Source organism: Corvus cornix, chromosome 1A (assembly GCF_000738735.6).
Source record: "Corvus cornix cornix isolate S_Up_H32 chromosome 1A, ASM73873v5, whole genome shotgun sequence".
NCBI classification, from domain to species: Eukaryota; Metazoa; Chordata; class Aves; order Passeriformes; family Corvidae; genus Corvus; species Corvus cornix.
Genome location: NC_047057.1, coordinates 28,002,994 through 28,018,575, shown reverse-complemented (window position 1 = coordinate 28,018,575; position 15,582 = coordinate 28,002,994). Strand labels below are relative to the sequence as shown.

At 36.6% G+C, this 15,582-nt stretch overlaps 1 protein-coding gene across 1 annotated transcript in view; it reads right to left on the bottom strand.

The window, feature by feature from the left end:
- The window catches only part of CNTN1 (contactin 1), a 229,420-nt gene that overhangs the window by 55,553 nt on the left and 158,285 nt on the right, over positions 1 to 15,582 (bottom strand). Inside the window, exons 4-10 of the mRNA XM_039570741.1 lie at positions 10,503 to 10,632; positions 7,677 to 7,849; positions 5,629 to 5,724; positions 4,387 to 4,593; positions 3,042 to 3,138; positions 2,705 to 2,886; positions 1,457 to 1,581 (exon numbers count right to left, since the gene is read on the bottom strand). Of these exons, the coding sequence (XP_039426675.1) occupies positions 1,457 to 1,581; positions 2,705 to 2,886; positions 3,042 to 3,138; positions 4,387 to 4,593; positions 5,629 to 5,724; positions 7,677 to 7,849; positions 10,503 to 10,632 (1,010 nt within the window). The remainder of the gene's footprint in view (positions 1 to 1,456; positions 1,582 to 2,704; positions 2,887 to 3,041; positions 3,139 to 4,386; positions 4,594 to 5,628; positions 5,725 to 7,676; positions 7,850 to 10,502; positions 10,633 to 15,582) is intronic.

Sequence of the window (15,582 nt, the reverse complement as noted above, 5' to 3'; positions counted from 1 at the left end):
AATCTTTAACCCTTGTATCTAAGTACATTGGAGTGCATGGAGCAGTAGAAGATTAAGACAATACTACTTAGCTGAAAAGAGAACAGATTAAAGGAAACGTATTTTCTGATTTATGTGAAAATGTTTTAATCAGGTTTTCTAAAAGGCATCTTTGTTGTGTGCTAAATGAAATGCCTAATTGCAAGTTATCTGTTTTAAAAACAAATTATATTTTCAAGGCAATTAACATATTTTTGCTATCTTCCATTTGGAAATCATTCTATATCACAGTAACACACCGTAAAATCTTCTGGTGTACTACTGGAGGCTTAAACACGGCGTTCTGCATCCCAGTGTGCCGATTTTTTCAGTGAAAGCCAAGTTCAGTGGGGACCAGCAAGCAACTCACTTGTTAAATTATTTGTTTGCAATAACCGCCAAATCTAGACAAAAACATTGCTTTTCCTGGTTTAAGCCACCTCCAAATAGCAGATAGTGACATCCCTGTTCTCCCTCCAACATCACACATTTTTTTTAAGATATACAGTCAAAAAACAAGCTGCCTCATTGTCTTTTTTTATTTGCTTGCCAAGATCAGAGTCATCAGAGCTCAACAGATGCAGACCTGCATTGTGCCCTCATATTCTCTTGTTTTTTTAATGGCTTTTCATATAGTATAAGCAACGGACTTTGAATACACTTTTGAAATGCCTGAACAGATTTTTCCCTGAGCAGCTGTGGACGTCTCATCCCTGTAATTGTTCAAGGGCAGGCTGGATGGAGTTCTGAGCAACCTGGCCTAGTGAAATGTGCCCCTGCCCATGGCTAGGGGCTTGGAACTAAATGATCTTTAAAGCACCTTCCAACACAAACCATTCTGTGTCTCCATGATTCTAGGACACAAAATCTACTTCGTTTAAACCAAATATGCAGTGTAACAGAATTAAATTATCAAACATTACTTCTTTAAACTTCTTTTAAGCATCACCCAAACATTTGCAACACTCCGTGTCTAGAAAAAATGTGAAAAAAATACAGGATACAGAAACACTACTGATAATTTTAAAAATACTTTTTCTTGTCATATCTCCACTGACTCTATTTTGTCTTATATTTTTAATGACACATTCATGTTTAATGTGGTAAAAGGATTAATTTTAAAGAGAAGCTGATAGACTTTTTTTTTATCCAGAGTGAAAAGCATTAACAGGCCTGGAGAAAAAGGGATATCCATCTCCTAAACATGGTCAAAAGTTAAGTTTATAATTCAAAGCTGAATACTAAATAGCCTGAAGAAATAAGAGAAGATTGAGATGAAACTTTTAAAAGTAGATTTTAATGCCTCATACAAGTGGAATCAGCAAATATTTGGATCATTATAATTAATTTTCCTTTAACCTTTAATAATGCATGCTTCAAAAAATTGTTTCCACGAGCTAACCAATCAAGCCTGTGTTACCTACAGCAGTACACTCACCGAGGCACCATTCTTCAGCCACCTAATTGTTGGAATAGGCTTGCCCGTAGCTACACAAGGCCAGTACAGGTCACTGCCTATATCCCTTTCTGTGTCATTGATATGTTCAACCCACTCAGGAGCAGCTGCAGAATAAAATACATGATGCATTGTAAATATAGCACATACATATTTAATTGGAATTATGTTGTATTAATTTCACTGCTTTCCCCATGATACTTAAAACAGGCAACACAAAGTAATGGTGATAACTCAGCAATGTGCCAGCACAAAAAAGAAAGTTTTTGTCTTACAAGATAGATTCAAAATAGCTTCAAACTATTTTTTATGAGAAGAAAATTTGGAATTGAAATAATGGCTCCTGAATGACCAAAGACATAAGATATTACCACCTATATTGATCTGATCTGTAGATTATTCAGTGTGGAAATTACTCAGTAGGACCATAAAAATGATAGCTAAATGACATGAAATTGTGCAAAACTGTGTATGTACTGAAAGGATCTCCAAGAAATTATTCTCTTGGTCCAGACAGGATATGTAAGAAATTAATATTGAAAACGGTCCAGCATTTTTGCTTTTGCTAAACAAACAAACCAATTTACTTATTACGAGCAGTAATAACCTTCCCACACTAATTCTGAGTTTGATGTACTGAAGTTCTAGCACTTAACTGAAGATCTTATGTGTGACCTTTTCATGGCATAGTTTTGTGGCATAAGCCTCAGACAAGAAGTCAACTTACTTGGGAAGATTTCAGTACGAGCAGTAAGATACAATTTTTGGTTACCTAATTTAACCAAATGCATAAAGGGAAGTGACAGAGGGCAGAGGAATAAAGAACTGTTCATAGTTAATAAGAGAGAGAGCTATGACAGAACACACAAACAAAATGAGAGAACAAGAAATCATAACAAACCTAATGGTATCTTTTTCCTCCCAGAAGTTCTTTTACTTCAAGCACTATAAATTGATTTAATTTACACTATGCTCAAGTATATTAACACATAACTGTCAAGGTGTATATACCAGCTATCATAACCAGACAAATTGAGTAGTCATTCAATTAATACATAAATATCATGCCTGGCATTTAATGCAAGAATTTTGATTCTGCTCTATTAACTTGAACAGCAGTGTGTGAGGATGATAATACGAATCACCACTGATATCAAGTGTGAAAACACAGACATTTCCAACATAAGTAAAAGCAACACAGATCATCAGCAATAAAATTGTTCTTCCTACCTTGTACATAAACTCTTGCTTGATGTTTATCCTTTCCTTTATAGTTTTCAGCTTCACACTCATAAAGTCCTTCATCTTCATACTGAATATTGAAGATCTTAAGAACTGCACCAGACATGCTTATCTCAGCAGAGGCTGGCAAGGGTTCAAGGTATTTACTCCATCTGAGTTCAGGAACCGGACTTGAAAAGGTACAGTAAAGTACAAATCAGTGTGTTCAAGAACTGGCTGTTAAATTGCATACTACAAAAAGAGCATTTGAAAATGAAACATGTATTTTCATTCCCTGGAAAATGAAAGCAAACCGTGCTGTACAATAACTTTAAAACACACTTACTTTCCAAGAGCGAAACACTCCAGTGTCACGTTTTGCCCCAGGAGAGCGTATGTGTCCTTGAACTTCACCTTGATATCAGCAGGATATACTTTTGCTCCTAATATGAAAAAAAAGATTCTAAGAAAAGGCATATGAGAAAGTTATACAGCTATTAAAATTTCCACAGTTCGATAAAACTTTTCTTAAAATTCCAGACAAAATTTTTCTTTACACTGTATAAATAGCCTGTCAATTCGTAAGATCTGACTAAGCACTGAACTTTTACTAGAAGGCACCATCTTTTTACTCAGAAACTAGTTATCTTTCTCTGGATGACAAATCCTAACTTTTTTTCAGAATTTCTAATTGCTTTTGAAGCATGATGTGTGTGGGTAGGCAAAAACCTGAGTCTCTATTTTCCACAATTTTTTTACTGGATAGAATATTTTGAATTATTTTGAATTTAAGCTCAATTTTATCTCAGTAAGGGTATGAAGGAGCTAGAGCAAGCACATCTACAGTTTAATGAGAGCACAGGGATGTAAAAGTAATCAAATCTCCTTACTAGCAATCCCTGTAGGAATCCTCTTGCAATTCTAGATGAAGATGGCAGTGTGAATACTGGCTATGGAATATTTGGTCAAAGATCAGTAATTTGGAATTATTCAAATTCAATCAGTAATATGGAAAATTTTACAGATAAAAGGGTCACTAAAAAATTCATCATCAGTTTATGAGAACCTAGTGACTGACAGTCTGAAGTGGCAAAAGGGAACTTGGTTCCTATTTGGAAAACATGCAGTTCTCCTGAAGAAACAGTGACAAATAATCCAGTAACACAAAGCTACAAAGGTGTTTTAGGAGATTGACCATGAGACACAAAGCTTTTAGGCCACTGTTGGATAGGAAGTTTCATAAGGGGAAAAGGATTTTCCTCTTTCATGGGGGATTTTCTGGGGGAAAAAAAGTAAATCCTGAAGCTGTTCATCAACATTTACATGAAGTTTCTGCTTTACAGTCATACTCCTTTGAACCAGTGCCAAGACTAAAAAAGTTATTGAAAATTTTGGAATGAGATCAGGGGCTTATCATATAAAAGAGATGGGGATTCTGGGGATAAGAACTCTGTTCTCAATGATTTGAAAGGAAATTTGTGAATGAATCTATGGAGATTTCCTTCATGAAGTTTTCAATGTGGATCAAAATGATTTGGACCTCTGGAACACCAAGTAACATTGTGCAGTAGCCATTATAACTTGCCATATAATTCTCCTTACAGAAATGAAAGTAGTTATGAATTAGCACAAAATTATAATACAAACAGTTAAAATACTGCATGTGCATAGTATTGCCAATAAATACTTACGATCAGATTGCGGAATAAGTGGAATAAATTTACTGAATACACTCTTCGTTATTGAAGGGCTGGACACAAAACACGAGTAATTGCCCTTATCTGATGCTTCCACATTTGCTATGTAGAGATTGCCATTCGTCTGGGACACAAACCGTCGTTTGTCCAAAGCAATGAACACTGGGAACTCATTTAGAAGCCAGCGATAACTGAGGTCATCTACAGGAAAATATTGTAGTCAATATTAAAACCCAACACTATCAGCTATTTAAACCACAGAATATTGTCTGCATATAAATCACTTGACTCTGATTTCTAGGTTATAGATCTTTTTTTCAGAGAGGCAGCTATGTGAGAGAGATTTATACATCTCAGCAGCCAGCTCATTCCTGTCTACACTGAACATTGGGGCACTACTGCCGTGAGTGCAGGTTACTGGGGACCTGGCTACAGTGCACACACCTTGCCCTGGGCACAACCATCCCACAGGAACTGCAGTGGGATGGGATCAGAGAGGCAGCTGGGTCTTGACCTTATGCAATCGAGAAGCTGGGAAGTCCTCACCAGTCTTGTGATTTAGACAAAACCTTAGAATATTTTAACTAGTAATATGTCTCTGCTCTACAGTTCCTTGCAATGCTTAAACTGAGCATGAAAACTAAGTCATTACTCCATTTTCCAAGGTAGAAGAGATGCTAACAGCCAATTTCATCCCTCATGATGGAACTCCAGATGATTGAGATTATGGGTATAATCCCTGCAGAGCTCTTCAGTAGCTAATGATGAGAAAAAGTCACTTACAGAAAATAAATAACCTCATCCCTGACCCTCTGGGGATGCTTCTGCTGTTCCATGATTTTAACAGAAGCCCATGATCATAGCAGTTGAGGCGACTTTACCAGGTGATAAATAAATCTGGGCCCTGTCCAAGACCAGCAGAAAGTCTGGGATGACACAGTGACAGAGTGACATGTACTCAGGTCTTTTGATTGGTAAACCAAGTCTCCTCTCTGTTATGCAGGTTAGCCTGAGTAATTCTATTTGTAGTATCAAAACCTACTTGAAAATTCAACAGTATTCCTTACATATGACCAACAACAAACATATTCAAAACAGAAACCTAACCTAAATGGTGATTCTCAAGCTGCATAAAAGTTATTGTTTCAGTAAATATAAAAAAAACTTGCAACAATAAATATTAACTTGCCTTTTACTCTTAATACATTGAAAATGAAGCACTTTTAGCTGAATTACCTGGGTAGTGGTAAGGGGGCTCACAAAGAAGCACTGCTCCAACACCTTCTCGCACTTTCACCTCATAACGTTCCTCAGGTGGAAAGGGATCCAGATCTAGTTTTAAAAAAAGCAAGAGGAGGAGAATAGGGATTTTAACTACAGTAACTTTTTATTATTATAATTATTTTCAGTCCTGCAGAGATTAGTATAGAAATACAATACATGGCAGACAGAAACCTGTTGACCCCTAATGCCAGTTTTGCTTGTCATTATCAAATGAATTTTTTTTTACATTATTTTTGTCATCATAATTGTAAATTCCAGGGGGAAAAAAACGTGATGCAGACTGTATCCCTAAGAGTATTTAGGTTTAAAATATTCTAATGAGTTTTAAGGCACTAGGTCTAAAAAGTATGTACAGTATTCTCAGATGGATTAATTCATGAAGTATGTGAGATAATGTGGGTTTTGTTCCATAGTTTCAGTAAATTTGACAGCAAAACAAAATTAAAGCTGGTCAAGACTTTTTTGAACTCTTCCAAATGGTTGTTCATATTTTTCAATCAGTTTATGCATAAGCAAAAGAACATAAAGAACAGACATTTTCTATATAAATTTTAGCAACTCTATTCAGCTCTTTAGTAACAGTGATTGTATAAAGAAATGGTTTTTATAGGAGATCATTAAAAAGGAGGAAGGAAGAAATACAACAGTATAAAGAGGAATTAAAGTAGCCTTTTTTTTTAACAGACATTTATCAGTTTCCAGCTATCTTTTCACTTCTATTCCTTACCTCTTTACACTATTATAGTTTATATATTGAAACATTGTATATTAGGGTTCTGTTTAGCACAATTTTTCAGTACTCCATCAACATTCATCTCATGCAGCCAGTGAGCTGGTAGGCAGAAAACATGCCTCAAACTGTTCTGATTCTATTTTTCTTATCTATTATGTTTATTCGTTTAATTTTTTTATCCTATTGATTATTCAGGACTCACACCACTGAAGCCTGCTTTCAGTATAAATAAATATCCCATAAATTGAATGTTGATGTTTTCTCCCTTAAAAGGAAGTAACCACCTGGTCTTCAATGTTTTTCTCGAAAATATAGTGGATAAATACAGACTAAGACTATATCAACTATCATATGATCCATCAGCTCATTATAGCTGACTTTCCTGAATATTTGTGGTCCCACAGTCTTATAAGTACAATCCGAAAGCTGAACTTTTCACTACATGTCTAATCTTCTACAGCAAGGAGTGAATTCTGCTTATGGAGGCTGATTAAAGACAAGAGGGGCACTAAACCCTTAGTGTCAGGGCACCCAAGGCTTTGTGAATGCACCCCAGTTAAAGTGGATTCCTTTTTTTGCAATTCCTTTTTTTGCCCTCTGATGAAAAAATATATCCAGGGAAAAAGGCAACTTAAGGCAAAATAAAACAAAAATCCCAAACACTGTCTTCAGTGTGCAAAATTTCGCATTAGTCTTCATGTAGTACATCAGTTTTTTACAATGCATGTATTTGGTGATGTGCAGGTCTGTACACGTACATGTACACACAAGACCAGCTCATAGCTGTCAGAAGTTGACAGAAATTTCCCCCAGCAGGATCTCCATTGTAGCCTAGAAGTTGGGGCACACTTTACTGGCAAGTGCCGTGCCTTCCTCCTGCAGCTGCGTTTGCACTGTGGCAGCACCTCATCACCATACGCCCCTCACTCTTGTCTTTCTTCTGTGACTATTTCCCCTCAGGTCCTACCATGATTTAAAAAGAGTCTGGACATTATCATCACCAGATCTGGCTCCATGAGTCTCTTCAATTAATAATTTAACAATAACTCACTGGGAAGGCTGTCATGTTATGTCAGCGGAATGCTAAAGCATATAAAATGCTTACAAATTTATTTTGTGTCGATCCCTGCAGACTAAGGCATTTAAGATACTGTTTTTAGAGTAATACAGACACAGCACATGTTAGCAGAAGACACCACAGCGTAAAACATTGGGCATTCCTAGCTAACCATAATTTTTCTGTATTTTGACATAAACAACGGCTTACATCCAAAACTCAGAGTGGCTTCACGGCTTCTGACAGTTCCAAAGCTATTTGACACTACACAGACATATTTTCCAGCATCCCTTGATTTCTCTGGATTACTGATAACAAGTGTGCCTCCAACCATACTGTAGCGCTCCTTTGTTAAATCAATATCCCAGTTGTTGAGTTTCCACCTATCAAAAAACAAAAGCCAGATGTAAGATTTGGCCCCAAAAAGTAAACCCGATAAGAAATATGATGTGAAAAATAACTCATAAATTCTGATAAACGATACAGGAAGTTATTAACTTCTATACAAGTTTTAAGTTTTCCTTCAGCAAGAGGCACAGATTTGAACTCCAGAGGTCTTTTAAACATAACAGTGTCAGTTCTGCCTTCTTGGAGATGTGACATAGTTTGTTAAAACATAATTGCTGGCCAAGCAGTAAGAGATGCTTCAGCTGGCTGTGAATAAACTAACCAGTCATCAAACACAGGGAATTTAAACATATCTCGAATAATTATCTAAGGACAGACTGGATACAAATATACTCCCTCTGCACCTTTAAAGTATGGGGTAATAAGAGATTTTTGCAAACCTGCTGCAGAAAATGAAAATTTTTTATAAAACATAATGTGCTAGTAAAGTCAGTGCAAAAACTGTGGCATGCTTCATAAATGACCTACTTACTACATTCAGAAAATTGCTGGACACTGTCCCCTTAGTTATGGTAAAACCCCACAGCCAATTCACTGAATTACTGCAACTTGCACTTCAGGGATTAAGACAGAAACTGGTGGCCCAGTTCTGACCCTCACCGATTTCTACTTATTTTGAAAAATGCTAAAAAACACGGAGTGGGAACCAGAACGCATGATTTATATTTGTGTCTATTACTGTGTCCACAAGAGGGAGCCCATAACCTTAGAAAGGAACTGCCTGGTTTCTATGGACAAATAGCAAGGATGCAACTTTAATACATTTAAAGATCATAAAATTATTTCAGCATAAATATTTTATTTTTTCATAAGGTAATGTTAGGCATTAGTAACTGACAATGAGAACACATACTACCTGTTCATTCACTGTTGAAGATGTATCAAAATAAGCAGAATTCTCATCTGGAAGTGGAACTTGCAATTGTCATAGAAAGAAACAATACTAAGAATGGCACGAACAAAAGAATAAATCAAGAAAAAAATCTAATGAAATGGCATAATTTTAAAGATAAAGAAAATGGCATTTTGATCATATGGAATTCTAGAGGTATCACTTCAGTCCTGTGAGACATACTATATGTCTCTGTTAGAAAAAATAATTATATCCTCTGTTCAGAAATATCTAACTATAAATGTCCTGAGGACTGCTTATCCTGCAATGAAAATGGCAAGAAGAAGTTATTTACCTCTGAGATAGAAGGATTTTTGCTCAGTAACTGTTAGAAGGCTGAGCTGAAAATAACATATTGAGGTATACTAAAAATAATGATGCCAGAAAATAAGAAAAGTGGCCTTATTCTGTACTGCAATTATCATCACATCAGCTATCAGTGCTAATTGTCAGGTCTGTTCCTAGACAGGTCTGGAGATGCAATGCAATTCTTTGAGAATGATTTTGCTAGCTCAGATTTTGCTGAGCGCACAACAGATAAAGAAGAATGTCAAAATTTATTTAGAGCCTGTAATCACCTATAGACAGTGTGTTTACAGTCTTGCAGACAGGGTGGGGGAAGTCTCTGGACCAACTGGAAGGGATGGGGAAGTACATCAAAGAGTATAAAATCTTAGCACATGTAATCTCTCCACACTTTCCAAGCACGGCAAGAGGAAGTACGTGCCAAAAAAATGTCATGTACCAGGATCATATTCAAATGGTGATTCTGTACAGGTAGACAACCTGCTAGCCTATTTTTAGAAGTGGCAATGAAGACTAACTAAGCTGTTTTGATGGAAGAATACCATAGCTGGTCACAATACTGTAACAGATTTAAAAGAACAGCCAGCAGACTTGATTGCTTTTTCTGTTCTAGGAAGCAGTCTGGGAACACACGTAAGTGAGTACTGGTGGCAGGTCATAGCGTAATTTACTGACATGGATCTGATCTTTTTTTGCTGGCAAGAAATTGTGTCTGTCCTTAGTACAATGACAGCAGTTTTCTGCCTATGATCAGGCTGTAATTTAGTCACAGTCTTAATACTGACAATCTTAAATACATTTCTCTTTATACAGTGAGCAGATAGTGGCTGACAAACTTATATGAATGAACAACAAAGAAGAATTGCTTTCTACAATAATATAATTATTGTGAAAGACGTCATGTGGGAATTTGTATTAAAACTAGTTGAAATGCTTTTTCAGAATAAAGTTTTTCATGTCTTCAGTAGCATAGCTGACACATTCTTGATCACTGCTCTCCAACACAGTGGATGCAAAAGCAACATGGGATGTTCAACAATCAATAATTCTCCTTTCAAAGTGAAATAGAATAAAAAAAGATGTTCTGAATCAAGAACAAAGACTCAAATCTCAGTCAATCTCAGCCTAAGGTGGAAAGATAGCCTCTTAAATATTTTTAAAGGTCACTTTTTTTTTTTTTTAATTTACATCTGGATCAGTATTTCTTTCAAAAACTGAAAACATTTAATACCATATACTGTCTTCAACACTGATTAGACATTTTGGCAAATCAAGGTTGAGTCTTACTCAAAAATTGCATATCTCCCCATTTTTTCCTGCCTCGAAGACTTTGCTCCAACCTTTTAAGAAGTCGAGCATTTAATAACACAATCTGATATAGCTGCTGAATAAAATATGCAAGATCTGAGAATCAAACCACGAGATATAACCTGTAAGTAGGAGGAGGAATTGCGCGAGCTCTGCAATTCATTGAAACTTGTCCATCTGAAGATTCTTCTGGATAGATGGTATCGATAGGCTGCTCCTCAAAAACAGGTCCATAATCTTTGTTTCCTTCTTCTGAAAACAGAACGGAGTTTCAAATTAATCATTTTTTAATTAGCAGTCAAACTGAAGATGAATTTTCATCACACATTCCAGAATCAAAATGTGAAGGCCAGATAGTGAGTCACTCAAAGTTAATTCTATGCGCTTCAGCAAAACTGGAGCATTACAGGTAACAAAAGTGCTGTCTGTCCTTCACTGACTCCTGCCTTCTAAGAACCAAATTAACTCAAACTTTGTTCTTCTAATACTACTGTGTGTGCCTTCTCTGATGAAATTAATTATTTGCCACTGTTTAGACCATTAGGAACTAAAGATATGCCCCTTAGAAATACCGTGAGACCAACTTACTTCACAGAGAACAACAAATTCTAATCAAAAAGGTCCACATCCCAAACAACTACTCATAGTTATTCCTGATTTTATAGCCTAATCATCTCCAATGATTTTATGTATTTAGAAAGAATCTTTACTACATCAGACAAAAAACCCCTTATGTTTGGTATGAAAGCTGAAAATTACATTGTTTCCAGATCACACCTGTTTTTCCTTTCACGCTGAGGTACGTATTAGCTTTCTACACTCCAAAATACAATTTTAGAAAGGTATTATTTATTGTAAAACCATTTCAGTTTGCAAAGCCAAGCACTTAAATGTGAATAAATGTAAAACAGGTTTGACAACAAACTATTTTTTAATCTTTATTCTTCATTTGTTGATGCTGTTGTAAAGGTGGCAGGTTCTGCCCACCTCTGCTGCATTCCCTTCTCCTTTATCTCCTCCAAGCATACAAGGTTTCTCTTTGGGGTCTAAGAAGCAAGACTAAGAGCAAAAGGGGAATGTTCTGGAAAAATTCTTCTCAGTAAATCTAGGATGTAACTGGGGTTTTTTTCTGTGAAAATGTCAACTATGCATTCTAGGTACAGAATGACTCTGTGAGGAGACAGCACATGCTCCGTATAGGTAAAATTTTGAGAAAACACAGTTATCTAATTCTCACAGGTCTCTGCTGAGACTGAAATAACAGTATGGACACTTGTGCGCAAATTCAAGGGAGAACAAAGGAGTACATGACTGCTAACAAGTTCACTTTCCATTCAAGTTCAGAGCCTTGCACCATATCCTAGAGATGCCAGAGATTTGTAAAATGACTTCAAGAATCTTGTAATACAAGGGAAACAAACAAAACAAACACAGTTTTACTAATAAGATCTTCAGAGATGGCTGAATAGTTTAACTTGGACATTTTCAAAAGCAGTGGTTAAGGATGGAAAAATTCTGACATTTTGCAGTAGTATCTTTGCTGCCTATAAAAATTTGCTACGTGTCTTGCAATTTAAAAAATCTTCTCAGATCAGTAAATAAACTGGCAATGTACAAGATGAATGTTCTTAAATCAAATTATGATTTTGTACTCATGCCCTTAAAACTCCTGTCTTTGGCTCTAAAAGATTTTAGACTAAATTAGACAGTTTTTAGGAAAACTATAAAAGAAAAAGCGTATCTATATACCTAAAGAATGTGAATTATTCCAGTGTAAAAATACCACATATACATAGAACACTCCTGCAGACATCTTTTTTATTGTTCCTAAATTCCATATGCATAGATAGACACTGGATTACAGCACTTGAAGAAGACCGGGTACAGATAAAAAGCAAGTTCCCTTTTGACTTAAAATTTGGGGGAAAAAAAATCACCATTTCCCTTGAGGACAGGAGGAGGTCCAGAAGACACTGTTGTGCTGTGAGACATGTGGTCAGGCAACTTAATTTTTAAAAACGAATTCATGTAATGAGAAGTCTTTCAAAGAAACAAAGAAGAAAAGCTAGAAAGGCAGAGCTTTTGAACAATGGTCTGCTTTCTTTCATATTTTAAAGCACAACACAATATAAAAATCTACATATTGCTAGACCAAAAGAAGAACTAATTTCAGACTGAAAAGGCAAGATTCACTTACTTGCTCGGAGTCTGGAATGACTAAGTCAGAAACCCAATGGCATGTTCTGTGCAGTTCTTAAATATGAATACAGAATAACAACAGCCTCTAGCAGCAAATAGCCATATCATATGCAGCTGACTCTTCACCTTAGGATTCAAATGATGTTACAGAGCACTTAGGCATTTCATGGCATGCATTTTTAATGCTGCCAGCACTATTAATTATATTGAGTGAACGCCTGCTTCTCACACCTATCAAATGTGCTTTATAAAGGCACTTGTGCTGCAATCTATTATGAATCCGGTTTCAGGTATTTGTCTGAGCAGAATAAGATGTGCAGACTGAATGTCGGGTATGGCAAACAATAAACCTTTCATTCTCAGCCACAAGGTGAGTGTGGACCAGTGATATGAAACAGCACATGGGAGAAAAGAGAAGAGAAAGGGGTTGTGAACAGATCTTCAAGAAATGTTCACACTTTAAGTGAAGTACCACGACTGTATGACAAAGTTTGGAGAGCAAGGAAGGGCAGACTAAGAGTTCAAGGAAAAGCATCAGCTCACTGAAGTTGTGCCTACATGAAAAAGAGAAGTAGGGAAAGAAGAAGGAAATGGATGTATTAGACTGAGGATGTGATGAAGAGCACATTTCCTGTGTTCAGGTCCTGCTTTCGACAAGAGGATGGACTATCTGACCTCTCAAACAGCACTCTATGTTTTGGGTATATTTCTTGTGATTTATAAATTGAATTGGAGCAAAAGCTATCACCTAACTATTAGAGGCATTCTTCAGTGAATTCTGAAAACAAGACTCAGACCTTTCAACAGTGCTAAAATGTATTAGGAAGTCTGTGCAAAGGTCAAGAAAATCTCTGATGAGATCACAGATCCTGTATAAGAACCTTTCCCTCTAGAAGGTGGTCCTGTCATCTGTTCTCTGACACTTTGCAACTGAGCAGTGTAATTTTTCCTCTAGGCTTTCCTATAACACCACTCGTGCTTGTCCGACTTCTTAGGCAGCTGCTAAAGCTAAAGAGAGTGGAAATCTATTCAATTCTTGCTTTCTGGCTCAGTCTTCTGTCAGCTTAGTGAGGTGAATTTGTTCACTGATGAAGACCTGTGCCAGGGCAAAGCATGAAATAGGAGCAGGGTTGTAGGTTTCCACCTCTTGTGCAAAAGAAGTTGTCTCATTAATCGAACCCTCTGAAAGAACTGTTATTTAAGTAAGATACATTGGTCTGAAAGCCTTACCACTATTTACAGATGCACTACAAAATTACATTAGCACACCTTAATGCCCCTGAACAAGCCTGAAAGAGACCATAATACAAAATATCCAACACATTCAGAGAAAAAGTTATCAAAAGGATGTCTGAAAATGATAATCACAGACAACCTGAGGCAGTTCTTTTCAAGGCATCTCAAGAAACATCTCTCAAGAAGAGGGAGAAGGAAGGCACAATAAAAAGGCTTATTTAGTACACCCTAATTCCATACATATTTAATTCAGGAAATGTCAAACTTTTCCATATCAACATATGGAAAATTAAACTAGCTTTCCATATAAAAATTAACTTGTTTTCTAAAGGCTTTATTTTGCATGCTATATGTAGAACAAAGAGACAAAGAGATTTTCCAGCCCATATGCACTTTTTTTTTATTGCTTAGGCAATAAAAAGAACAACTAAAACCATATCAATAGCCAATCATGCTTGTGTCAGTCTTCTATGGATCTCCCTGCATCTCACATTCTTCTATCTCCTAATCATTTGCCTACTCAAATGGCCTTGCAGCCTCCATATGCCCTGCTCCCCATCCTCCCTCACCTCCTCCTCTTTGATAAGGAAATTATGCTTATTTGTAAATAAAAAGGTAATGTAAAACTTTCTGATATGCCACCATATAGGTCCACTTCTTGTGTCTTATTTCCAAAAAGCCTAATCACTCCCTGTTATTAGAGAGCACATTTCATTAGTTCAGCATTTTCTTAATATAATTTCAGGTAATTTTACATGTAATGTTCCAACTACACTGGCGCTAAATTACAACAGGTACAAATTTTACAATATAGCAGACAAATTCTGACTTGACATCTGAAAGATGAGTAACTTGAGCAAAGCTGGATTTAACTCATCATAACATTGGTAGGAAGAAGGGAAGGGACTGATTCGTCAAAATCAAATGCAATTATTTTACGTTAAAAAAGCCTTGAATTACCCATGTAACCTTCCAGTTTACACATCTTCATTTAAAAACACATAGAGGGAAATTATTCATTCAGTTCATTATACTAGAGGGTCTTATTATCTGTCCTTTACACGGGCTTGTTGCTGACAAGAAGAAGGTTGGGTAGGGCTGGGGAGAGTATGGTCACTTGGTCAGTTTGTGATCTGAGCATCAGGAGCCTGAGACATGCAGAGATATATGCTAAGAGCATCCCAGGAATCAAACTTGGAACACTGTGAAAAAGGGAGAATGCAGGTGTTACGTCTGTGGTGATTTTTTGGGGGAATGGCAAAGTGCTCTTGGGCTTTGACATTATTGTGATAAAAAGAAGTAGATATATCTACAAAGTTCCCGGGGGTTTAACTCTGTGGCTTTGGGATCTGCATTCATGTGACTAAAGTCTGGAGAGCTGTCCTAAATCCATTTACGAAGCAGAATTTAGTGCTAGATTAAATTTGATACTAAATATGACAAATGGGACTGTGTCAGTAGCTGAAGACACCCCTTGAGTTTAGCAATTTTATATGTCATAAGAGAACCAAGAAAATGGCAACCTCAGGCAGCTGGCACATCGTGGCTGAAGTAAGGCATCTTTCTTACACTGCAGTACTTCATTTAACAGTCAGGCTCATCACCACTAATTTTTAATGTCTCTTTCTAGGTTCAATTATGATCTCTTCTTTTTTCTATCAGTTCTACACTTGGACAGCTTCAGAGACCTGGGAATTTCCTGGATCGGCACTGATGAGGCGAGGATTGGGTGCTGGTGCATTGTTTTCCAGGACACCAGGTTAATGG